Raw genomic sequence first — 27,239 nt, forward strand, 5'->3', positions numbered from 1 at the left:
GGGTCGGCCGGGGCAGTCAGGTTTGTGGATTTTGGGCAGGAGGTAGAAACGGGCAGTGCGGGGTTGTGGGACTATGAGGTTGGAGGTGGTGGATGGGAGATCCCCCGAGGTGATGAGGTTATGGACGGTCTGGGAGATAATGGTTTGTTTGTAGTACCTATCACATTTCCGACGCCCCTCCCCCAAGTCCCTCCTCCCTACCTTTTATCTTAGCCTGCTGGACAAACTTTCCTCATTCCTGAAGAAGGGCTTATGCCCGAAACGTCGATTCTCCTGTTCCCTGGATGCTGCCTGACCTGCTGCGCTTTTCCAGCAACACATTTTCAAATCAGAACTCAATGCCAGAGATGGTATTGATATGCAGATCACCATACCCAGATCCTCAGAGTGGCCGCAGCCGGGCAGCTCAGAGGGAAGAGTGGTCCTAGCAGAGTTAATACTCAGTCATCGTCTAACTGGTACTCTTTCCATGGCAACACCTTGACCAATCACTACCCACCAATCAGCACCTTCATCTCAGAGGTAAAAATTGTTGTTCCCCTTTATATTGGTATTCTTGTGAATGTCCTGATGAACTCAAGATGCAAAGCTCAGATTAAAGTTATCTATTTCAGCAATACTCAGCTTCAGTACTACCAAATGACTAAAAACAGAATTAATAATATTATCCTCCTTTTCCTTTGTTTTCCATTCTTTGCTCTCATTTGGCCAGGCTGTGAGGTCTGTGTTAAAAAGGGTGGCACTGGAAAAGCACAGCAGAACAGTAGCATCCGAGGAGCAGGACATTTCGGGAATAAGCCCTTCATCAGGAATTTGTGGTATTTCTGCGCTCACTCTTTTTCCAACTAGTGAGGGCCCCATTGGTGTTAGATTTTTACTTGGATACCTGATTACCCCAACTACATAGTGTTTTCAAACTGGAGCGTGTACATCAGCTGCTCAACTGTGATTCCTCCACAGGAGAATAGCTACCTTCCAAAATACCAGAAAAAGCTGCAGATTGACAAATGCGGGAAAGGCTCTTTGCCAAATGGCACTCTGTTTTGTTTACCCTGGTCCTCCCTCTTCCTTGTTATATAACATCTTTACCTTTCTCTCTGGGCCAGTCTTTGGAGCTCTCTTCCAGAGGCACCAGTGGAGGGAGGGTCCATAAGATATTTTTAAGGCAGTAGTAGAGACAGACTTGACTAACAAGGGAGTCAGGTGTCATTGGGGATAGGAGAGATAAGTCGAGCTGAGGCCACAATCAGGTCCTTATGGAATGGGAGCAGGCTTAAGGGGCTGAAGGGCCTCTATTCCTGATGAAGGGCTTTTGCCCAAAACATCGATTTTCCTGCTCCTTGGATGCTGCTTGACCTGCTGTGCTTTTCCAGCACCACTATGATCTTGACTCAAGGGGCTGAATGGCGTATTCCTGATTCTGATTTGTACAGTCGTTGGACCAGTTCTGAGGAACACCATCAACCCAGGTATTAATCTGTCTTTTCTCCTTTCTTTTTCAATGTAGATGTTGACCTGGTCTGATCTGTGCTTCTAGCGTCTTCACATTTTAAGTTCAGCACCCTGCCCCATCCACCGAGGTACAGACTCTATCCATCAACACCACACTCCCTCCCACTCTGGAGTGAACATTAGTGGAAGCAAAACAAACAATGAGAGCTGGGGATACCTCAGAAGAGCCACTAGCCGCTGCTTTGTGTACACTGTCATGTGACCTGTGATCTGTGAAGATATGTAACACAGAGGAAACACATCTGATGGGGAGGACATTTTGACACACCCAGTCACCAACCTGGAAAGAGCAAGCATTCCATTTCACCCTGAAAGCTGGATCTCTGTGTGGCTGTCTTTTTAAAGAATGCACAATCTGATTCGAATCAGTAACAACAGAATTTGCCCTGACAAGTACAATATATAACAGTCTGTGCAAAAATATATACTTAGTATGTAAACAGATAATATGAACCTGATAAGGGATTGCACTCTGGGAAGCATAATCCATACATTCAATATTGGATCATATCTTTTCATCTTTTTATTTCGCTATTAAATGAACAAAAAATATGACAACCTTATCGTTTTGGCTGGCTCTTACTGATTCAGTCTCGACCCTCGCTCTCTTCCCCTCCATTTCTGTCTCTTTCTTCCCAACCTCCCCCACCCCAACCAAACGAAATATCCAGGGCTGAATAAACACAATGACAACTTACCCGAACTACTGGTCAGGAGCATAAGACCCAGTAAACAGGAATGTAGGGGAGAAAGAGCCGCACTAACGTGGAGTTTCATTGCGAATTAGCAAGGGATGGAGAGCCGGGCGAAGGAGCAGGAGGGAGAGCTGCTTCTGCTGATGCTCTGGGCGCTGGCTGGAAAGACTGAGCAAAGCTGTGTTGTGGGCAGGAGCTCACATTGTGGGCTTGGGGGACCAGCCGAAAGAAGTCGGGGACCCGTCCTGGTCCGTGACAAACAGGCGCGCAGCGACCGGATGGGGCTTCAGATGCGAAGCAGCTCCAGGATCTGCAAAATTAGGGCCGCTTTCTTGGAGACGGACAAAGAGAAAAGCCTTGTTGCTGAGCTCCAGAATGAGCTATCCATCCACAGTTTTTATCCCGTCATTTGGGCTTTGAATAAACAGCATATTAACCATTTCAGGCGCATTACAAAGGCTGCATCTAAAGGGAAGAATGGACAAAGGAATAGGATAGGTTTGTCATGAAAAGGGGTGACAGGAGACTGGAATGATGCTTAAATACTGGCACAGACTAGTTGGGCCGAATGGCAATAAAGCAAATACTCTGTAAAGTGTTTTCCGACATTAAAATTGTTCAAACATGACTTGCCTATTTATTTCCTTTCCATTCAGAATGGGTTTTTTTTCTTTTTTTTATTAAGGTTTATCATTTTAATCTACATCTTGTATTTTAGTTCCATTACACATCAATCTCAGTTTGTGTTTGCATCCCTTCCTCTTTCCATCCATGCTTTGCCCATTCTTTATTCCCTCTTCCTCTTTCTCCCCTCCCTTCTCCCCCTTCCTGACCTCCCCAATGTATTCCCCCTCTCTCCTCCCACTCCCCTTTTGCTCTCTGCCACTTCCACATTCAATCTATCAAAGTCCTCCTTGAGTCTCCTCAACTTTCTTTGTCATTGTGGAAATAGAGTATCTCAAATGTCAATAGACCTTGAATATCTCAAGATTGTGAAATAACTCCTCATAACTATAATTTCCTGGCACTGGATTCATTATTTACATTACATATGGCCAATATCTAATCTGCTTTAGGGTGATCAAAGCCTCAGAACACTGCATCCTTTTACAAATTTATCACCATCTCCTTTATTGTTTCAGCATGTATCCTAGTTATAAAAAAAAGTGTTGGTCTTGAAAATGCTTATCTACTGCTCTGACACCTTCAGGTATATACTTGTCCTCTAGCATCCCTCTCTGTTTGTGAACACACACACACTTCATCACCTTTTCACTGACTGCCTTCTCCCTATTACTGCTCAAAATGTTTTACCTTGCACATGGAACTGCATTTGCCTCTTGCTTGCCCAAATCATGAACATATTTTATTGTCCTTGACACTCTCCAAGTTATCTATTACTCAATTTCCTGGACCCTGCACAAAATTGCAAATTGCCTGCACAACATGAGAACAAGTAGATCATGGGGTGCATCATATTCACCCTTTTCTAGTCCACTTGATTTCCATTTAACCCACTTTCTATTCATGCTGTCACATCTTCCTTTGTAATAAAAATAGACACTAGAATTTTTGTAACTTGACACCTAGAGATTGTATTAAAGGACATCTGAAAAATATCAAGCTAGAATCCCTTTATTTAGCCGATCAGTCACCACTTCATAAAAATCTATAAAATTTGGCAAACATGACTTGCTTTTAATAAATCCACTTTCGGTTAACCCATCCATTTCTACTTGCTAATTACTTTGTTCGCAAAAAATACTTTCATAGAACTGACATTAGGTTGAATAGTCTGCAGTTATCTGGTTCATCTGTGTGTGAACAAGAATGTTCCATTCATTATCCTCCGCTCTCACCTCGCAATTTACAATGTTTTACAAGGAATTCCTTTCAACCATCGAAGGTATATGTGGTCAGGGTACAGTGATGTATCCACTGTGAGTTGGGCCAATTGTTTTCAGAGTATTTCCCCATTGTTCAGTTTTTAAAAATGCTCTCACAGGAGGCTGCCACCGCCTGGAGGTCTGCCACCACATTCAATCCATTGAGAGAGGAGCAGTACTGCTCAGTCCAGGATGCTCCTGAAAGGACTGGTTTTGATGATTGGAGTTATGTGCGCTCCCCTCTCCCAGGCTTTGGGGCAGAGAGGATGGCAGATATCAGTGGAGGTGGTTCCAGGTATTTCAGCTTCTGAGTCAAGGAGTTCTGGGGCTCAGGTTGGGAACCCATGGACTTCAACACAAAGTATAGTCTAACATTCCTCGTGCAGTACCACCGCAATGTTGTAAGGGCTATCTTTAGATCGAGACCTAAGACTAAGGCTGTGTCTATCCTTTCCAGTGAGTGTAGAAGATCATGTGTTACTAATTTGAAGAAAATCAGAGCAGTTCCTCCCGTGCCCGCTATTTATTCCTCAAGCAACATCATGAAAACAGGTTATCTGGGTCATTACCACATTACTGTTTGTGGGAGCTTGCTGTGCACAGATTAGCTGTATTACAGAAGTGACTACACGCCTGAAGAATCTCATTGCCTTCAAAGCATTTGAGACATCCGCAGAATGAGAAGAGGTGCTGTACAAATGCAAATTTTTCCAGTGCAATTCCATCATTCCAATAAAAGACCCTCCCACTCAAATATTTAACTCAGTTTCTCTTTTCATACAGATTGCCAAAGCTGCTGGATTTTTGGTGTTTTCTGTTTTTGTGATCCAACGTAATTACTTCCTCTCTGAGGCTCTGAACCCAGACACACAAGGATTAAAGCTGCACTATGAAACGGTGTCCAATGGGCACACTCTTCCTGAGTAAACTGCTTTCCTTATAAAGAGAATTTTTTTCGTGCAGAGGGTATTCAATCTGTGTAACTCCTAACTGCAGAAGGTTGTCAAGGCAGAGTCGTTAACCACATTCGAGGATGGAAGATATTTTTAATCAGTAAGGGAAATCAATAGTTTCAGGGAAAAGACAGGGAAGTAGAGTTGAGGATTATTAGATCAGCCATGATCTAAATATATGATGCATTTCTGCCCTTGCGTTTTATGGTTGTATGGTAATTTGCATTCATTACAGATTTACATCAGGAATTGCAGTCAGATCATTGTAACTACTCATCCAGTTGGTAGAGGTTATTAGGTTCTGAGAGAAGTTTGATTAAAATTGTGTTTTTCACAACCTCCTACCTTTTATAGTCTTATGATTTGTTTACAGGATCTCAATGGAACAGGGTTCAGATGATAAAGTGTCACTGGGGAACTCTTGTGCTGTAGTGTCCCTGCCGTGGAGCCAGAATCTCTGGGTTCAAGTTCCAATGCAGGGCCTGATCACCAAGGAAAACACATTAATAGCATGGTCAAAGGGTTGAGCATCAACATATCAATACTTCCACCACATTGTAGTGGTAAGAGTGGGAGAAATTCCAGGAAAGAAACTTGGAGCCTCTACCATCACTGTCATAGCCCGAGGCTCCACCATGTATGGGGTCGTGCACATTCACAGTAACCCAGACACCTTGGATCAGTATCTGGTGTGGATCTGGTCCACACTAAGAGTAGGAGTCTTAATCTCTGTCCAAGCTGTAGTAGACTCAGGGGTTGCCTCCTTGCCCTGCCCTGGTGGAGATCATGGCACTGTGGGGATGGGGGTTTGGGCAGAGAAGGAGGAAGTGCCTCTGAGACACACTTGAATTATGAGGAATAAAATGTCCCATTTTGATCTTGTCCCCCAGCGTTTAAAGTTGAAACTTTATTGCTGGAACAGCACAACAGGTCAGGCAGCATCCAGGGAACACTGACCTGCTGTGCTGTTCCAGCAATAAAGTTTCAACTTTGATCTCCAGCATCTGCAGACCTCTCTTTCTCCCCAGCGTTTAAACAAAATCAGAACACTTTTGACACTGGGCTTTTCACTGAAATGGTATTTCCTTAACATTCATAATTCAAAACTAGAGAAGAGAACACAACATAGAACATTTATTAATTCAGTTTTATTTTTAAACAAACACTAAAATATAACAATTTTATAATTTGCTTTGTGCATTTTAATGCAAAAGGTTTTTGACAATGACCAGAAGTTCGGGAACCAGTCTTGCAGAAGGAATTTGAGTCACCCCATGTTGTTTCTCCCTATTCTTTCATGCAATGTAAGTGTGGCCCATCCCTCATCGGCCTTGAACTAAATGGCTTGCTCCGCCATTCAGAGAGTAGTTAATAGTCAACCACATTGCTGTGGGTCTGGAGTCACATGTAGGCCAGACAGGTAAGGATGGCAGATTTCCTTCCCTAATGCATATTAGTGAACTGGATGGGGTTTACAACAATTGATGATAATTTCTTGTCCACTATTACTAAGACTGGCTTTATATTCCAGAGTTTATTAACTGTGTTAAATTTCACCAGATCCTCTGGTGAGATTTGTTCCACAAATCCCCAGAATTTTATCCTGAGCCTCAGAATTAGTAGTCCAGTGACATTACTGTAATGCCACTATCTTCATCAAACCAGAACTATCTGACTTAGTCTGGACGAATTGTGTGTGTCTTTGCTGTTAACAAGATAGATGAATACAGTATCAAAAATTCCGATGATTGTCCAGAAAATCAATAGACAAAACTGGGTGGGGATGTTCTCCAGGTACAGGAGCATTGACTACGAGAGGTTTAGGAAGATCATCTGGTGTCTTTACTCGTAAAATTGAGTGCTGGAGACAAAGAGAGACAAAAAGTGCTAAGTACAAAATATGCAGCAATCATTTCCAAATAGCAGGCTAATTTTCTGAGTGTTCCCAAATGGTTAGTGTGGTTCACCTGGGAACTATCTCCACAAACTTCAAAAATACACAACAGATGAACAAGAACAATGTCTAAGAGATCAGTTTTGAATTGCTGGAGGTGCCGATGGTTTCATATTGGGAATCCCAGATTTAAGGAGGTACACTTTTGCGTGAGAGAATACAGGGGTGAGCAATAACAATAGTTCATTTTACTTAGGATTAATGCTTTACTAATGAAGGTGAGGTTGGTGGTAAGAAAGGAAAACATTCTTCCATGAAATGTTTGAGATTGAGAGTAGGATCAACAATACTGAACTGGACAAATTGTTCACTGTCACATGACTCAAATCCAAATGTGCACTCAAGTTAAAAGTGAGGGAGTGGAGAATAAGCAGAAACATCTCGTAAAAAGTGTATTTAGTTGTAGCACATGTTTCCATTAACCTTGCCAAATGGATCAGAAAGCCATCAACCATTCAATTTCAGTTGTACTTTTCAAGAAAGAAAGGTGCTGAAGAATTTGGTGAGGATATGATGGGAAAATAAATAAGATTGAGGGATGTATTGGGAAGGTTGAATGGGTGGGATTGAGGGATTTGTTGGGAAGGTGAGTGGGTGGGATTGAGGGATATGTTGGGAAAATGAGTGGGTGGGATTAAGGGATATGTTGGGAAGTTGATTGGGTGGGATTGAGGGATATGTTGGGAAGGTGAGTGGGTGGGATTGAGATCACAAGAGAATGATGAGCCTGTTGGCCACCTTCTGTTACTGGAATGGACTTACACAATTTGTGTATCCAATGGTTGATGGTACTCAAACAAAAATGACTTGGAGAGGCACATGAGATCCCATAAAGTGTTTGAGGCTGTGGACCAGAACCTTGAGGATTAAATTAGACTGAGCAGTTTTTCATTGACTGATGCAGATAAGATGGTCCCTCTGTGCTGTAAATGTTGCCATATTTCTGTAATTCATCACTGACTATGGATATCAGGCATACCATGCAATATCATATCCTGACCTCCCAACAATCTTACCATTGTTACATAAGTTTCCTCTTCACCAGTTTTTGAGTCCTTACTTATCACTTCGTCCATGTCTTTATTTTGTCTCTCAATCCGGAGTGGGTTTCTGTTGGTCACAGTGACGTAGCGCTCAGTGTCCTGATGGTTAGTGAACAAGTTTATTTCACCAGCTGGATCTGGATCTTCACATCATCTTCACTTTCTAATTTAAGTCCATACCCTCTCCTGCAATTCCCTCTTGTGTTTCTGCAATACTGCTTTGGGTCAAGGTAGTTTGTGTGTGGGTTGTGACTGTCTGGGTCATTTCCCATCATTGAGCTGCTGATTCCAAGTGTGACAGAATTTGAAAATTCATCTCCTCGCTGTTTGAGGAAGATCCTCTCCCATTCCTGCTCCTGCGTTAATACTGATTGTACTGAAAGGTGGAGCAGACTCAAAAAGCCTAATGGCCCACTCCTGCTCCTATTTTCTATGTTTGTTCACAGGGTTAACCCTGGGATAGAAGCTGAATGAAGCCCACAGATGTGGAAGTCGTAATATTTAACATGTCCCACAATGTGCCCACACAGGAGTATCGTGTTCGGTCATGATACTGCACTATTAATCTAGATTAATGCACTGAAGAACTAAGTTCAAAACCCATCACAATAAGTAATTAAGTAACTTAATATATTTGGAATAAAAAGATATTTGGCAGTAATGATGACCATGAAGCTGCCAGATTGTGGCAAAAAGCCATCTGGTTCACTTAATGACCCTCAAAAGTGGAAATCTGCCACCCAACTCAGTCTGGCCTCCATGTGACTCCAGACCCACAGCAAAATGGTTGACTCTCAGCTGCCCTCTGAAGCGGCCATTCTGTTGGTCAAACTGCTGCAGAGAAGCACTATGGGTGAATCTATAGCGCACGGTACAGGAAGGCAGCTTGCCACCATCTTGATAGATAATAAATATTGACATCGCCCATAATGAATGGATTATAAGTGAAAGCTCTCTCCATCCCTTCCCACCAAAAGCCATGCCATCTCCTGGGAGAAGCAAGAAGCCAGATTTAAAAACCTAAGCTGTACTGGGGAGGAATATTTGGGACATTCTGTTTACACCTTTGGAGACCATGAATGCCTTGAAATACATGTATTTTGTAAGAAGTTATGTCTGTCTGAACCACAGATTCAGCTCTCACTGGAAAGAATTCAGAAAATGGGTGCCAACCCATAAGCCACCATCCTATTCTAGGGGTTCACTGTATCCTGATTAAAGGACCAACGCCTGACATCTAACTTCAGTCCAGCCTCACACAATGAAAAATTGAGAGTCCTGGTTCTCCCTAATCCATGTAATTGGATCAAATTGGAGGAGAAAGTGAGGACTGCAGATGCTGGAGATCAGAGCTGGAAATGTGTAGGGAAGAAGGGCTTATGCCCGAAACGTCGATTCTCCTGTTCCTTGGATGCTGCCTGACCTGCTGCGCTTTTCCAGCAACACATTTTCAGCAATTGGATCAAATTGTCAACTAGGGTACAGTCCATTCCCTCCATTACTGTATACAACCCCAATCAGATCATTAGGTAAGGGAAACAACGGAAATGCAAGGAAGTGGTGTTGAGGATTATCAGATCAGCCATGATCTCTTTGAATTGTAGGGTAGAGCTCCTACATCTAATGGAGGAGAAAGTGAGGTCTGCAGATGCTGGAGATCAAAGTTGAAACTTTATTGCTGGAACAGCACAGCAGGTCAGGCAGCATCCAGGGAACAGGAGATTCGACGTTTCGGGCACAGGCCCTTCTTCAGGAATGAGGGCCTGTGAAGAAGGGCCTGTGCCCGAAACGTCGAATCTCCTGTTCCCTGGATGCTGCCTGACCTGCTGTGCTGTTCCAGCAATAAAGTTTCAACTCCTACATCTAATGGTCTATTACCCTCACACTGTGCTGGGAAACGTAAGACTTCAGTAAATGCTGCTCTAACTGTGAAGAAGCTTTGGATGAACTATAATGGCTCAGTGGTTAGCACTGCTGCCTCACAGCACTAAGGACCCAGGTTTGATTCCACCCTCAGGCGACTGTCTGTGTGGAGTTTGCACATTCTCCCCATGTCTGGATGGGTTTCCTCCGGGTGCTCTGGTTTCCTCCCACAGTCTAAAGATGTGCGGCTTAGGTGGATTGGGCATGGGAAATGCAGGGTTATAGAGTAGGGGGGTGGGGGTGGGTCTGGGTTGAATGTTCTTCAGAGGGTTGGTGTGAACTCGATGGGCTGAAAGGCCTGATTCCACACTGGAGCGATACTATGAACACTGAATCCATGTTGACTATAATTCACAAATTTTAGTGACTGAGAAAATAAGTAAATATTCAATATTCTGGATTGTTAAAAATTTAGAATAAAAACTGTACATTAAAATGTCCCTTACCTCAGAGTCTTCAAGCCTTCTTGGATATCTTCTGCTTATTGGTGCAGAGAATCGGAGAGAAAGATCAAAATTATTCACTGTGTGAAAAGGAAGATGACAATTTAACTCACTTAAATTCTTACTCCTCAATATATTTACCTTTGATTTCTTATCGACCATTTCTTCCATGTGCTTCCAACGATAAGTGCAACAAGCAAGATGAAAACACCTGCTGTTGTATATATAATGATATTCTTTGGAACTCCTTCCACTAACATAGATGGTCTTAACCTCCGTGTACGTTTGGTGTCTGAAGGAAATAAAAATGTTCAGATAAATTTAAATGCAAAATCTCTGCCTCGCTGCCCAAAGAGGCATTCATTTCAGAAAATTAATAAGTCTGTCATGTTTGGGGAGAATCTCACCAACAACTGCTAATCGATTCAAGCCCTGATCTTGGATTTAAATGAGGAACCTGGAAAAACACATCAGTGTAGTGCGAAAGGAATGCTGCACAATCAGAGAGGTGGATGACATGCTAAACCTAACTGTTTTGTTGAATGTGCAATAACTAATGACATTACTGAAAGCAGTTCAAAGTTTCCTGATCAAGTTCCAATCATCAACCAACATCGGATTAATTGGTCAGGATAAATGGGTTGCTCTTTATAGTATTTTATGTGCTAATTGTTGGCCATTTTTATCTACATTACATCAGTGAATCCACTGGGAAGCCATTCACTGATTGATGAGCATTTTGGGATATTAAAAAGACATACAACAATTGTACAAATTGCAGGTTCTTTCTTTTTTCATTCAATTTTCTGGATGTTTAGCAATCTTATTAATACAAAGACAGATTTTGTGATTGCGCTTTGTTTATGGAAAGTTCCATCCATTAGCTGTGCGTGTGTCAGAATATGGGGAACACCACAGAATGTTTCATGCATTAATTTAATTGATGAGGCTATTGTGAACAGTGGGTTACGCTTCGGCGGGTCGGTGTGGACTTGTTGGGCCGAAGGGCCTGTTTCCACACTGTAAGTAATCTAATCTAATCTAATCTAAAAAAAGCTGTGTGTGTGTCAGAATATGGGGAACACCACAGAATGTTTCACGCATTAATTTAATTGATGAGGCTATTGTGAACAGGAGGCCAAATACACAGGTTTTACATAATTATCCACTTACTCAATACTAACACAACAGCGAGATAAACTTTAATTAAACACCCATGACATAAATCCTTTCCAATTAATTCCCAGAGGATTGAATCTCAGTGGACCAAACTTGTTCCCATTTGCACTCAGTGCATACAATCCCAACAGACAACATCACTTCATATTTAATTCCAAGCATCCACTCCAAATCCACTTTCTCATCATTCCCAATTTATAGAAGTACAGCATCTTATTTAATTGGGTCATAAGATGCAGGCCATCCAGCCAATCAAGTCATCTCTGCATTCGATGAGATCATGGCTGTTCTGATAATCCTTAACTCCACTTGCCAGCCTTTCCCCCTTAATTCTTAATTCCTTCACTGATTGAAAATTGATCCACCTCAGCCTTATATATATTTAATTGCAAAACCTCGACAGCCCTCTATGATAAATTCTGCAGATTCACCACCCTCAGAGAAAAGAAATCCTTTCATCTTGATTTAAATAAATGATCCCTTACTCTGATATTGTGCCCTCTGTTCCGAGACTCACCCACAAGGGAAACAACCTCTTCGCATCTCACCCTGTCAAGACCTCTAAGAATCCTATAAGTCCATAAGACATAGGAGCGGAAGTAAGGCCATTTGGCCCATCGAGTCCACTCCGCCATTCAATCATGGCTGATGGGCATTTCTACTCCACTTACCCGCCTTCTTCCCATAGCCCTTAATTCCTTGTGACATCAAGAATTTATCAATTTCTGTCTTGAAGACATTTAGCGTCCCGGACTCCACTGCACTCTGCGGCAATGAATTCCACAGGCCCACCACTCTCTGGCTGAAGAAATGTCTCTGCATCTCTGTTATGAATTTACCCCCTCTAATTCTAAGGCTGTGTCCACGGGTTCTAGTCTCCTCACCTAATGGAAACGGGGCCTAACCAGAGCTTTATAAAGTCTCAGTAGCACAACAGTGCTTTTATATTCCAACCCTCTTGAGATAAATGACAACATTGCATTCGCTTTCTTAATCACGGACTCAACCTGCATGTTTCCCCTTAGAGAATCCTCGACTAGCACTCCCAGATCCCTTTATACTTTGGCTTTATGAATTTTCTCACCGTTTAGAAAGTAGTCCATGCTGGTATTCTTTTTTTCCAAAGTGCAAGACCTCGCATTTGCTCACATTGAATTCCATCAGCCATTTCCTGGACCACTCTCCCAAACTGTCTAGATGCTTCTGCAGCCTCCCCACTTCCTCAGTACTACCTGCCTGTCCACCCAACTTCGTACCATCGGCAAACTTCGCTAGAATGCCCCCAGTCTCTTCATCCAGATCATTAATATATAATGTGAACAGCTGCTGCCCCAACACTGAACCCTATATTTTAATAAGGTCTCCCCTCATTTTTCTAAACTCCAATGAGTAAAAGCCCAACCTTCTCAATCTTCCCTCAAAAGGAAATCTCTCCATGCCCAGGATCAACCAAGTGAACCCTCTCTGGACTACTTCAAATGGCAGTATACCTTTCTTTAGATAAGGGGCCCCCAAAACTGTTACACTATTGCAAATGTGGTCTGACTTACCTTCGCACAACACTGTTAGGTCAATTCTGCTTCTATAGATGCTACTGGATGACCTCGGGATCCGCATATCACAAGTGAAGTAGCCTCTGTCGCTGCATTCCACGTCAGTTATGAGAATGGAGCCATTGCTTTGTCCAATATCACCCACCCACTGCAGTCTTGGGAAGAATACTGTTTCCTGTGCTATCACACTGAGGTTTTGGTAGTGAAAGAAAATCTGTGTTGGAATCAAGAAGGAAATTAACTAAAGATGAAGCGCAGCATTAGATACTGAGTAAAACACCCTTTACAATGCTTCCCATCAAACAGTCCCAGGGCCAGGAACAGCACAGGGTTAGATACAGGGTAAAGCTTCTTCTACATTGTCCCCATCAAACACTCCCAGGCCAGGTATATCACTCAACAGGTATACAATTAACTTAATTATTCTCATTGAAACTGAACTCGAAGGAAGTGCCGATTCCAACACCAGTCACTTCACAAGTTCCTCTCACCTGGAGAATAGCACAATTTATTGTACAATCATCAGTTAACTGTTCACTGGCACATTCACCATGAAAACACCACATGCTAACCAATCAGCACTCTCTTCTCGGGCAGTATAAAATTGTTATTTGAGATTTGGTATTCTTGTGATGCATCCCTGATCAGTGCAAGACAAGAAGCTTTGATAACATGCAATACACAGCCTATGATCTTAATGAAGTTAGGAATGGTTTCTATAGAAACAAAAGGATGCCTGCAAAATGGACTGAGAAATCGCCAACAGAAGCTTGCTTCAAATTACAGGATAAAATATACAAGGTCAAACCTTAAAGTGTGTCAATGATAGTGGGCTGAGGCAACATGAACTGAGAGAGAAGGCTGTTACGAGTGGTATCACTGCATAGTCTCTGATTGTTTTCAGTGGTGATAGTGGTTTTGTTACTTTTAGAATCATGGAAGACCATAAGACCATAAGACATAGGAGGGGAAGCAAGGCCATTTGGCCCATTGAGCCCACTCTGCCATTTAATCATGGCTGATGAGCATTTCAGTTCCACTTACCTGCACTCTCCCCATAGCCCATAATCCCTTGTGAGATCAAGAATTTATCAATCTCTGCCTTGAAGACACCCAACGTCCCGGCCTTAACTACGCTCCGTGACAATGAATTCCACAGGCCCACCACTCTCTGGCTGAAGAAATGTTTCCTCATTTCCGTTCTAAATTGACCCGCTCTAATTTTAAGGCTGTGCCCATGGGTCCTCGTCTCCCTGCCTAATGGAAACAACCTCCCAGCATCCACCCTTTCTAAGCCATGCATTATCTTGTAAGTTTCTATTAGATTTCCCCTCAACCTTCTAAACTCTAATGAATACAATCTGAGGATTCTCAGCCAATCATCATCAATGTGAATCTCCGTTGGACACACTCCAGTGCCAGTATGTCCTTCCTGAGGTGTGGGGCCCAAAATTGGACACAGTATTTTAAACGGGGCCTAACTAGAGCTTTATAAAGTCTTACAAGTACATTGTTGCTTTTATATTCCAACCCTCTTGAGATAAATAGAATCCCTACACTTTGCCCATCCGCACTGACCTTCCAAAGAGCATCTCACTCACTTCCACCCACCCTATCCCTTTAACTTTGCATTTCCCATGGCCAACCCACTTAACCTGTACATCCCTGGACACTGCGAACAATTTAGGAGGTTGAGAGTAGTGAGGTCAGAAATAAGGTTTCAAGGTTGCAGGAGCGCAGCAGCAAGCAGGAGGCTGGTTTGAAATGTATTAGATTACAGTTGTATTAGATTAGATTACTTACAGTGTGGAAATAGGCCCTTCGGCACAACAAGTCCACACCGACCCTCCGAAGAGCAACCCACCCATTCCCCTACATTTACCCCTTCATCGCATGGCCAATTCACCTGACCTGCACATTTTTGGACTGTGGGAGGAAACCGGAGCACCCGGAGGAAACCCACACAGACATGGGGAGAACGTGCAAACTCCACACAGACAGTTGCCCGAGGCGGGAATTGAACCCGGGTCTCTGGTGCTGTGAGGCAGTAGTGCTAACCACTGTACCACTGTGCTGCCCCGTGTCTACTTCAATGCCAGGAGCATCCAGAATAAGGTGGGTGAACTTGCAGCATGGGTTGGTACCTGGGACTTCGATATTGTGGCCAATTCAGAGACATGGATAGAGCAGGGACAGGAATGGTTGTTACAGCTTCTGGGATTTAGATGTTTCAGTAAGAACAGGGAAGATGGTAAACGTGAGGGAGATGTGGCATTGTTAGTCAAGGACAGTATTACGGTGGCAGAAAGGACGTTTGAGGACTCGTCTACTGAGATAGTATGGGCTGAGGTTAGAAACAGGAAATGAGAGGCCACCCTGTGGGAGTTTTCTATAGGCCTCCGAATAGTTCCAGAGATGAAGAGGAAAGGAGAGCAAAGATTATTCTGGATAGAAGCGAGAGTGACAGAGTAGTTGTTATGGGAGCCTTTAACTTTCCAAAAATTGACTGGAAATACTATAGTTCGAGTACTTGAGATGGGTCAGTTTTTGTCCAATGTGTGCAGGAGGGTTTCCTGACACAGTATGTAGACAAGCCAGCAATGTGCGAGGCCACATTGGATTTGGTCCTGAGTGATAAACCAGGTGTTAGATTTGGAGGCAGGTGAACACTTTGGTGATAGTGACCACAGTTCAGTTATGTTTACTTTAGTGATGGAAAGGGATAGATATATACTGCAGGGCAAAACTTATAGTTGGGGGAAAGGCAATTACGATGCGATTATGCAAAATTCTGGATACATAGGATAGGGAAGGAAACTGCAGACGATGGGCACAATTGAAATGTGGAGCTTATTCAAGGAACAGCTACTGCGTGTCCTTGACAAGTATGTACTGGTCAAGCAGGGAGGAAGTGGTCGAGTTCAGGAGCCGTAGTTTACTACAGAAGTTGAATCTCTTGTCAAGAGGAAGAAGAATGCTTATGAGACATGAAGGCTCAGTTAAGGTGCTTGAGAGTTACAAGTTAGCTAGGAAAGATCTAAAGAGAGAGGTAAGAAGAGTCAGGAGAGGACATGAGAAGTCATTGGCAGATAAGATCAAGGAAAACCCTAAAGCTTTCCAAAGATATATCAGGAATAAAAGAATCCTTTAAGATTAGAGTTAGTTTAGGGCCAATCAAGGACAGTAGTGGGAAATTGTGAGTGGAGTCCAAGGAGATAGGAGAAGCACTAAATGAATATTTTTCGCTAATATTCACATTGGAAAAAGACAATGTTGCCAAGAAGAATAATGACATACAGGTACCAGACTAGACAGGATTGAGGTTCACAAGGAGGAGGTGTTAGCAATTCTGGAAAGTGTGAAAAGATAATTTCTCTTGGCTGGATGGGATTTATCCTAGGATTCTCTGGGAAGCCAGGGAGGAGATTACAGAGCTTTTGGCTTTGATCTTTATGTCACCATTGTCTACAGGAATAGTGCCAGAAGACTGGAGGATAGCAAATGTTGTCCCCTTGTTCAAGAAGGGGAGTAGAGACAATTATAGACCAGTGAGCCTTACTTCAGTTGTAGGTAAATTGTTGGAAAAGGTTATAAGAGAGAGGAATTACATTCATCTAGAAAAGAATAAGTTGATTAGGGATAGTCAACACGGTGAAGTGAAGGATAGGTCGTACTTCACAAACCTTCTGAGTTCTTTGAGAAGGTGACCAAACAGGTGGATGAGAGTAAAGTGGTTGATGTTCTTTGTATGGATTTCAGTAAGATGTTCGATAAGGCTCCCCATGGTAGGCTATTGCACAAAATACAGAGGCATGGGATTGAGGATGATTTTGTGGTTTGGATCAGAAATTGGCTAGATGGAAGAAGACCGAGGGTGGTGGTTGAAGAGAAATCTGGATTAGTGGTGCTGGAAAAGCACAGCAGTTCAGCCAGCATCCGGGGAGCAAGAAAATCGATGTTTCGGGCAAAAGCCCTTCATCAGGAATACTTAATGAAGGGCTTTTGCCCAAAACGTCGATTTTTCTGCTCCTCAGATGCTGCCTGAACTGCTGTGCTTTTCAAGCACCATTAATCCAGAATCTGGTTTCCAGCATCTGCAGTCATTGTTTTTACCTGGTTGAAGAGAAATGTTCATCCTGGAGTTCAGTTACTAGTGGTGTACCGCAAGGATCTGTTTTGGGACCTGGATGAGGGCGTAGAATGATGGGTTAGTAAATTTGTGGATGACAGTAAAGTTGGTGGAGTTGTGGACAGTGCAAAAGAATGTTGTAGGTTACAGAGGGACATAGATAAGCTGCAGAGCTGGGTTGAGAGTTGGCAAATGGAGTTTAATGGGGAAAAGTGTGAGGTGATTCACTTTGAAAGGAGCAACAGGAATAAAGAGTACGGGGTTAATGGTAAGATTCTTGGCAGAGATAAGCAGGGAGAGCTTGGTTTCCAAGTACATAGATCCCTGAAAGTTGCCATCCAGGTTGATAGAGTTGTCAAGAAGACATACGGTGTGTTAGCTTTTATTGGGAGAGGGATCGAGTTTCGGAGCCATGAGGTCATGTTGCAGCTGTACAAAACCCTGGTGCGGCGGCACTTGAAGGATTGCGTACAGTTCTGGTCACGACATTATAGGAAGGATGTGAAAGCTTTGGAAAGGTTTCAGAGAAGATTTACTAGGACGTTGCCTAGTATAGAGTGAAGGTTTAATGAGGAAAGGCTGAGGGACTTGAAGCTGTTTTCATTAGAGACAAGAAAGGTGAGAGGTGACTTAATTGAGACATATAAGATAATCGGAGGGTTAGATAGGGTGGACAGTAAGGGCCTTTTTCCTCGGACAGTGATGGCTAGCACGAGGGAACATAGCTTTAAATTGAGGGGTGATAGATATAGGACACGTCAGAGGTAGTTTCTTTACTCAGAGTGTAGTAGGGGAGTGGGATGCCCTGCCTGCAACAGTAATAGACTCACCAACTTTAAGGGCATTTAAATTGTCATTGGATAAATTTACGGATGAGAATGGAACAGTGTAGGTTAGATGGGCTTCAGATTGGTTTCACAGGTCAGCACAACATCGATGGCCAAAAGGCCTGTGCTGCTCTGTAATATTCTATGCTCTATGATCTAATTCAGTGTTGCCAATCCACATAACTTGCAATCTTTGGACTGTTGGAGAAAACCTGAACAAACCCGCACTGACAAGGGTAGCATATCAAACTCCACACAGACAGTCCCCGAGTGTAAAATCGAACCTGGGTCCTTGGTTCTGTGAGGCAGCAGTGCTAACCACTGAGTCACCGTGCTGCTGCCCATTTCTCCAGTCTTCCCTGGTTGTCCTGCTCATTACTATTGGGGGTCAGTTAGTTCAGTTGGCTGGTTTGTGATGCAGAGTGACACCAACAGCGTAGATTCAATTCCTGCTCAGGCTGAGGTTACCATGAAGGATTCTCCTTCTCACTCTCTCCCTTCACCTGAGACATGGTGACCCTCAGGTTAAAACACAATCAGCTATGTCTGTCTAACTACAATCACCTGATGAAGGAGCGTCGCTCCGAAAGCTAGTGTGCTTCCAATTAAACCTGTTGGACTATAACCTGGTGTTGTGTGATTTTTAACTTTGTACACCCCAGTCCAACACCGGCATCTCGGCATCATAACTAGAGTGTGCTGTTCTGGTGACTTTACTTTTACTGCTAACTACACTCGTATCTGTTCAAAATAGACCTGGAAGAGTGGAAGCATGCTGTCTGTGACTTGCTGAAGCTATTGTGCATTCTGTGTTGCTGAAGTGCTGCAATGTGACAGTGTATGAACATAAGTACAATCTTTTTTAATGGATACATAATCAGAGCAATCACCCACTGATTTATCCTCATTTACAATGTGCTTTGGTGGACAACTTCTGCAGGTTCTTTGCAAAATTTCCCAGAGATTACTGAAAGCTCTCAACCACATCACTGTTGTAAATGGCAGCAGCTCTCACGACATTTGAGTTACAGACAAGTCACAAATCATGTAAGTAAAGTGCAGCCACTGAAATCAACAGAGAACTCTGGAACATATCACTCACCAAGACCTCTTCGGTATCACTGTTAGAGCTATACAACCATTCCAGTTTGATGTTGTGCTGTTGAATGTCAGTTTGGTATTCGAGTTTGCAGTCCAACCGTAACTCCATTCCCTTCTTTACAACCAAGGATTTTGGGGTATAGACACCAATCGCTAATGTGGAGCAGATACCTGAAGGACAGAAACCAACATCCAATGCCCATTGATGGGTAGAAGCCTCAGTGTCTGGGCTGACAGGCAGTGGATTGATTCCCACTGTTGATGATGTTAGACCAGCTATTCTTCAGCCTGTATATAAACTACCCAGACACCTTAGAGCCATAGAGTCAGAACAGCATAAAAACAGACCCTTTGGTCCAACTCATCCATGCCGATCAGATATCCTAATCTGACCTAGTCCCATTTGCCGGCATTTTGCCCATATCCCTCTGAACCCTTTTTATTCATATACCCATCCACATGCCTTTTAAATATTGTAATTGTACCAGCCTCTACCACTTCCTCTGGCAGCTTGTTCCCTACATGCACCACCCTCTGCATGAAAATGTTACCCTTCAGGTCCTTTTTAAATCTTTCCCCTCTTATCTTAAACCATTTGAGTGGATTCCAGACTGTAAACCTCTCCTGGGTATCTGTTATTTTATGTATAAAGCATGACAGCTCCACAATTAGAATCAAGGCTGTAAATCTCTCTTGGGTACAAACCTTTGATTAGATTCCAGGCTACCACTCTCTGCTGCATATCTGTCATTCTACTTGAAACTACATGACTTTCCTGATTAGGTTCCAGACTCTAATGTGCTCCTGAGTATCTATTGTCCCAAATATAAATTGTGTAGACATTGCAAATACATTTCAGCCTGTATGACACAAATTCTGACTTCTGTTTCTGAGCGCAAACGATAACAGTTCTTAGCCACAAATATATATACAATTTTATTCATTAGCATTAATTACAACCAAGGCCCAGAAACAACACGCTTGCAGTATAAATGACAAAGAGCAATGGTCATAACTCTGCTCCCTGGGAACATGGCAGCAGACATCCATTGATCAGTAAACCAACCACTAATCACTGTCTTTAACTTTTTAACAAGTCCATGATCTGGCCCTTTATCAAACAACATTTCCAACTTGGGTTCACCCACCCCACATTACAGGTGACCACACACACACACACACACACACACACTCTCTCTCACAGACACTCACAATCCCCCACCCCAGACACACACACACTCCCACACTCACACATGCACCATCTCACAGACTTAGAGCCCTTTACATTCACACGCACACACATATACACTCTCTCTCATAGACATTTAGAACCCCCCCCATACACACACACACAAAACACATATACGTTTCTGGGGTGAATTTGTACTTGCAGAGTTACCTTGCTCAAAAATTGCATGAATCCATGATTAGAATTAGTCTAAACATTATGGCACAGACGGCACCACACAGGGGGACAACAGCTTCAACACATTATCTGGGCTGACACCAATTGTTAAAGTTAATCTGAGAATGTAACTTTTAAAAAAGGTTTTGTGATTTACATATGAAAGAAGTGAAACTAACATGGTCATTCTGACAGATGAGCGACTTAACAAACAATCAAGGTATTTTTCAATGTATAATTTCAGTTACATCTCACTGTAAATTTTTGCTATAAATTCTGTGTTCTACAATTGTGTCCTCCACAACCACCTGATGAAGGAGCGTCGCTCCGAACACTAGTGCTTCCAATTAAACCTATTGGACTATAACCTGGTGTTGTGTGATTTTTAATGTTTCCAATGGTACTCCTCTCATCAGTCTTATGACTGATATTGTCAAAGAATTCAGTCAAATTCATGACTTATCTTGAACCAGTTGTGCTGGTGTTGATTTATAATTTACATAAATGAAAGCCAGTTGATGTTGTCACTGCCAGCAACATTTATTTTATAAAAAAACCTGTAAATCTTCCTGCACAGTATCAGACAAAAGCTAAAGCTACAAGGATGCTTGATTTACCATGCTGTGTGAGATACAGAACCCTGGTCAAGGTACAGCTCATGTTTAGTAGCATGGGCCGGAATAATTGCACTTTATTATGGGTTAAATTGCTTCACAATATTAAAATTATCATGAGTTGAAGTCAGCTGGCTGCAAAAAGGGAAACTGTGGGTTTGTGTTTGGTAGCCAGGCAAGGTGGTGATAGGAAGGATCTGCAGGTTCACCTTCCCCTTTCCACTAAAATAACTGTTCTCCTGTGCAGCAATGCAACGGCATCAGAGCTTTCAATATTGCTCCTTCAGTTTTACTCTCAGCAAAGAGACAGCTGGGAACATATATATCAGCGTCTGTACAGAACCTGAACAGTTTATACAAAGGATATGATTTGTGGAACTTAGCAAAAATCTTGCACCCAAGCCATGACATCTCATTAGGGCTTGGGAGAGAAAGCTGTCCTCTGAGAGGAGGAATGGGTTTATAATCTGTGCAGTTTGTAAGCAGGAGGTGACCTCATTGAAATATAAATTTGGATGGGACTTTCCTCCCTAAATGTGACAAGGAAGGTGGAGGATGGGTAATACTGGGGTGAGTTAATGTCAAGAAGTTACTGCCCCTCCTCCCAGTTCAGCAGTTATGTTTTGGGGGTAGGTGCATGGGCAACCTTCCTGACCCCTACCAACTGAGGGCAGTAAGGGGTTAATTAAAGGCATGTTAAGGGCCCCAAACCCTCCAGTTGACTTTGTCATGACAGGAGAGTAAAGTGGCAGTCTTCCCATCTATTACAACGGGGTAGATCACCAACTGCGGTTTGGGGGGGGGGGGGGGGGGCTAGGTGGGGTGCTGGGAGGAGCTATGCCCAGGATAGAGGCAGTAGAAAGTGAGGACTGCAGATGCTGGAAATCAGAGTCGAGAGTGTGGTGCTGGAAAAGCACAGCAAGGTCAGGCAGCATGCGAGAAGCAGGAAAATCGTCGTTTCCCGAGTCATGAGTGCCTGAAACATTGATTCTCCTGCTTCTCTAATGCTGCCTGACCTGCTGTGCTTTTCCAGCATCACACTCTCAACCCAGGATAGAGGCAATCTAGACATGAATGAGGGTCGAAGGGTGGCAGCACAAAGCCATTGATGGTGCCAGTCCTTTGTGCTGCTGTTCAGCCAGAGAGGTGGGACATCTATGTCATGGGAGTTGATTGGGTAAGACACAACGGTGGGGGTGGGGGAGGGTGCAGTCTCTCAATCCTACAGGCACTCACTGCCACATTTGGTCAGAAACAAAATGGCAAGTTCTGTCCATAACTTTCTTAGGGACAAGGTGGTTGCTACAGGTAGATGCTGAGAGGCTGTTGCCCCCTTAGTTGGAGAATCTGGGTCTATGATTCATAGTCGAAAGTTGGGAAAAAGCCATTTAACACTGAGCTGAGGAGAAATGTCTCAACTCAAAATGAGTATGAATCTTTGGAATTCTCAATCCCAGAGAGAACCTGGAAGATTGAACACATTTAAGATTGGGATGTATAGAGTTTCGGGCACTGAGGCAACCAAGCAATATGAGGTTAGAGTTAGAAAGTAGAATTGAGTTAAAAGATCAACCATAATCTCATTGAATGATGGAACAAATTCAAAGGGCCGAATGGCCAATTCCTGCTCCTATTTCTTCTTGTCTGGTGTACAAGTGATTTGATAGAGGTATTTAACATTATGAATAGAAGGAACAGAGTATGCAAAAGCAGAGGGTCTTTTTCTGACATAATTTCGCTGGTGGAAATTCCAGAGAATGGGAAGGAATGTCCAAAATTGTTCTCTGTTGACTTTAATGAAGAGTAAAATCAGGCAGAGTCTAAAACCAGCATTGATCCCAAAGCCTTTAATTTCCCTATGATGGGTCCCAATCACCCCCAGAATGTTTCCAGTAGTTGAAGGGTCTTGAATGCAAAGATATTAATGTAAGATTGAATGAAAGTGATTTAGAAAAAAAGAGCAGGAAAAGTGTGCCCTGTTACTCAAGGCAGTTGTGAGAGTGTAAAATTCACTAACAAAGATAACAATGCAAACAAAGACCAAATTTATAAATATTAGTATTGTATTAATATATATATATAAATACAGGAGTACTGGAGGATAGAGGGCTTATGCATATGGGAACAGTGGGTAACAATGTTACCTCAGTACGGGTACAAGTTATGGCTTCAAGTCCCACTCCAGGATTTGAAGTCAAAATTTGTGGCTGACATTTCAGTGCAGTATCGAGGGAGTGTCGCAATGTTGGAGGTGCCATCTGACGGATGATTTGTTAAATTCAGGCCCCAGTGGACCTGAAAGATCTGACTATTTCCAAAGAAGAGTAGAGGAGCTCTTCTCAGTGTCATGGTCAATATTTATTCCCTCAATCAACACCAATAAAAAATCATTATCAAATTACTGTTTGTGGAAGCTTACTGTGTACAAATTGACTTCAGTGTTTCCAATATGACAACATCAGCTATGCTTAAAAAAGCATTTCTTTGGTTGCAGAGCATCTGGGATGCTCTAGGTCATGAAAAACGCTACCAAAATACAATCTTTACCCCTTTTGTCAATACTGACACTGAGCTGGGTCTTTCCTCCTCTGTCCTCAAAACCTAACAGTACCCTCAACAAAAACAGAAATTTCTGGAGAAACTCAGCAGGTCTGGCAGCATCTGTGGAGAGAGAAACTGTTAACGTTTCAAGTTGAGAGCCAGTTAACTCTACCTTCCCTCCACAGATGCTACCAGACCTGTTGAATTTCTGTTTTCATTTCAGATTTCCAAACTCCACAGTTCTTTGTTTTAGTTTAATGCACTGGAAATCCATTTTTGCTCACAGGCATGAAAATAGATCACCAATTCAGCCCGATCTGAGCTGCTAGTCCACTATTCAACTCATTGAGCCCATTCTTAAATAGGTTCAATGCAGCTCAACTAAAAACAAATCAATGATGACTGTTGGGTAGGGGCTTGATATTTAGAGATGGGTGAACCATGTAATAAAATCTCTAGGAATGTAACGAGCCACAGTCAGCAATCCCAGCCCCAATTACATGTTGTGACTCAAACCCTCTGCCTAATACAGGCCACTCTTCCGTCACTGTTTCCAATAAACAAAGTACTTACCACAGAATATGAGAGATGACAGCAGCAAGAGGAGATCCATTTCACTGTTCCTCACCTACGGAGAGAAAGATGATCAGTGACAATAACAAGTTGCATTTCCAAAGCACCTTCGACATAGTAAACCATCCCTAGGTAATCAGCAGGGATGCCATCAAACCAAATTTGACCCTGAATCAAAATGTGACTCAAATTTGACACAAAGAGATATTATGACAGCCAACCAGAACCTTAGTCAAAGAGGTAGGTTTTACTTAGTGCCTGGCAAGAGGAAGTGGAGAGGGAAATTCTCAGTTCAGGTATGGCTGCCAATAGTGAAACAAAGAAAATAAGAGCTGTGCAGGACCCCAGAATCAGAGGAGAACAGAGATTTCAGAAGATTGTGGGGCTGGAGAGGCTTGAACAGATAAGGATGGGGGCGAGACCATGTTGGAATTTGAAATCAAGGATGAGACCTTGAAGTGGTAGCACCGCCAGATTCAACATAGGTTTGTGAGTAAAGGGAGTGATGTGATGGTGGAGCAGGACTTTGAGAAAGCAGGGAACTGGGCAGCGGAGATAGAAATGGACAGTTTATAGAATTGGAGAAGGACAGCAAAAGTATAAAGACTACAGATTGAGTTCTGAAATGGTGATTGTGGCTAAACATCAGTGTAGGACTGTGTAAGATCATGTCCATTGACAGTTTCAATCATTCTTTCAGGCTGAACATTTTGGTCCCTATGGAGTTGTTCGTAACTGAGCCCAGAGTTTCTATGAACTTTTCCAGACCAGATTCCTTCCTGAGTCCCATGTGAGTGCTGCTAGACAGGGAGTGCTTGCGGGGACGAGGCGTGGAGAGCACTGACTTGCAACAGCTCCAAACAGCTTCTGACACATTATAGCAGGCTGAAATATGAAAAATAACAATTGCTGAGGCTCTGGGGGTGAGACAACCAAGAACTAGTGAGTCAGCAGCTTCAGGTGAGGGGAGAGAGACCCCATACCCCAGTGAGAGTCAGCACCTTCAGGAAAGGAAGGGGGAAATTGAGGCACAGACAGTGAAGTTCCAGAGTGAAAGAGAGTGGAGGCAGCTATGTTTCATCTTGTGAGGCCTTCAGAAACTAAATGAAAGAAACCTCTAAACAGGTTGTATCAGCTAATTAATTGCAAAATGCAGCAATGAATGAGAATATATTGATCTGTACTGATTTATCCTATAATCAGGTTTATAGTTTATAGAACATTAAAACAGAGTACACAGGAATCGGCTATTTTGCCTTCAAGCCCACTCCATCATTAAACACAATCGTCTCCATATTCCCACTCTATCCCCATTTCCCTCACCCCATCAGCATCCATTGATCTATCAACCTCTGTCTCGAATACAGTCAAGAACTTAGAACTTAATATGCACAGATAGATACACCGACGTCCATTAACAGCACTATAAAATGATCATGATAATTGGAAAGAATAATTGATAAAGTGAGAGAAAAACTTCATTATACTCAGGAACATTCCCTAAAACATACAGGTTGAAAAAGAACCTATCAACGAGAACAGAAATCTCTGATTGAAAGCTAATTCTCTTTTCCTGCAACATGTTTCTGTTTCCGAGCAGCATCGAACTTACAATCCGCAGTCAATATTCCAGTGCTATAATTCAGTTGCCGATGCTTCATCTGTGCAGCCTGTTCTTGATCTTCCTCCTGAGCAGCACTCTGCTCTGTTTCCCTGCGTCTATTTAAATTGCTGGTCATGTCATTCTGTTGTTCCTCAATTTACTTGAGGCCCCAGGAAACCGTACTGTGGAAGTGAAGGGTGAACTTTATCCTCCAAATCTCTCAGTTGTAAAAGGACAGGCCACTTCACCAAAAACGTATCCGCAGAAGCCTTTACTTTTCAAACAAGCTAAAAGGTAAGGGGAACAAGTGTAAAAAAAAACACAAGTTGCTGGAGAAACCCAGCAGGTCTGGCAGCATCTGTGTAGAGAAAGCAATGTAAAAATGTATTGTTGCACTTTAGAATAGCACCAGGAGGGCTTGGCAAAATTACTTGTGCAGCAAAAGCCTTATAGATACAAAACTGAGAAAATAAAAAAAAATGCAACACTCAAATGGACATAAGACCAGGCCAGTTTTTCCAGGTGCCTTGGAACACCAGTGGTCAATTGTCCCCTAATTTGAAAATCACGCAACACCAGATAATAGTCCAACAGGTTTATTTGGAAGCACTAGCTCTCGGAGCGCTGCTCCTTCATCAGGTGGTTGTGGAGGTTAAGATCCACAGAAGGTTAATTCCACAGAATTTATAGCCAAAGGAGTCTGGTGTCATGGAGATGTGATACAGTAAACAATCTGAGATTAAAACTTTCATCTTTTATAATGGGATATGCTGGTTTCTGTTCTTTGATATGTAAATCCCAGAACTTCTTTTAAATTACACTCAAAATAGCTCAGCTTTTTAAACACCAGGTGTGAAGCCTGTCTGTGTCCCAATCTATGTCAGACTGTCAAACCCTCTGTATAGTTTTACAGATTTTTTTCGTGGATTCTTGCAGTTTTTGAGCAAAATAAAATGTAATTCTGCAAAATTACACCAACACCTACAAGTCATGTCCCCTAATTGTAAGGGATGTCCCTAACTTGGCCTTTTTTTGGGGGACGTCCTGTGTCCTGTGCCTGTCAGACAGGACAGGCTAGGTGACTCAGTTCAATAATAAGAATGAAATCAAACGGAGGCAATAGTAATATAGTGGTGCTGTTATTTGACTATAATCCAAAGGAGAAAGTGAGGTCTGCAGATGCTGGAGATCAAAGTTGAAACTTTATTGCTGGAACAGCACAGCAGGTCAGGCAGCATCCAGGGAACAGGAGATTCGACGTTTCGGGCACAGGCCCGAAACATTATTCCTGAAGAAGGGCCTGTG

General features: G+C 42.8%; 2 protein-coding genes across 4 annotated transcripts in view; both read right to left on the minus strand.

The window, feature by feature from the left end:
- scn2b (sodium channel, voltage-gated, type II, beta) overlaps positions 1-2,299 on the minus strand; it is a 27,421-nt gene extending 25,122 nt beyond the window's left edge. For both annotated transcript variants that reach the window (XM_043676520.1, XM_043676521.1), the window contains exon 1: positions 2,211-2,299. In XM_043676520.1, the coding sequence (XP_043532455.1) occupies positions 2,211-2,289 (79 nt within the window). In that variant the 5' untranslated portion in view covers positions 2,290-2,299. The remainder of the gene's footprint in view (positions 1-2,210) is intronic.
- Positions 2,300-6,463: 4,164 nt separating this feature from the next.
- Positions 6,464-26,119, minus strand: LOC122540510 (myelin protein P0-like). 2 transcript variants are annotated; one of them, XM_043676373.1, is made up of 8 exons: positions 25,944-26,119; positions 24,332-24,386; positions 19,200-19,369; positions 13,139-13,355; positions 10,551-10,701; positions 10,413-10,446; positions 8,017-8,142; positions 6,464-6,907 (listed from the first exon to the last, which is right to left on the minus strand). In XM_043676373.1, the coding sequence occupies exons 2-8, from the start codon at positions 24,369-24,371 to the stop codon at positions 6,779-6,781; spliced, it is 867 nt and encodes a 288-aa protein (XP_043532308.1). In that variant the 5' UTR covers positions 24,372-24,386; positions 25,944-26,119; the 3' UTR covers positions 6,464-6,778. The 2 variants fall into 2 exon arrangements, with proteins under 2 accessions (XP_043532308.1, XP_043532309.1); XM_043676374.1 differs by having other exon boundaries at positions 10,413-10,443; positions 25,944-26,118.
- Positions 26,120-27,239: the final 1,120 nt, after the last annotated feature.

The sequence above is a fragment of the Chiloscyllium plagiosum genome, chromosome 35 (genome assembly GCF_004010195.1).
Source record: "Chiloscyllium plagiosum isolate BGI_BamShark_2017 chromosome 35, ASM401019v2, whole genome shotgun sequence".
NCBI classification, from domain to species: domain Eukaryota; kingdom Metazoa; phylum Chordata; class Chondrichthyes; order Orectolobiformes; family Hemiscylliidae; genus Chiloscyllium; species Chiloscyllium plagiosum.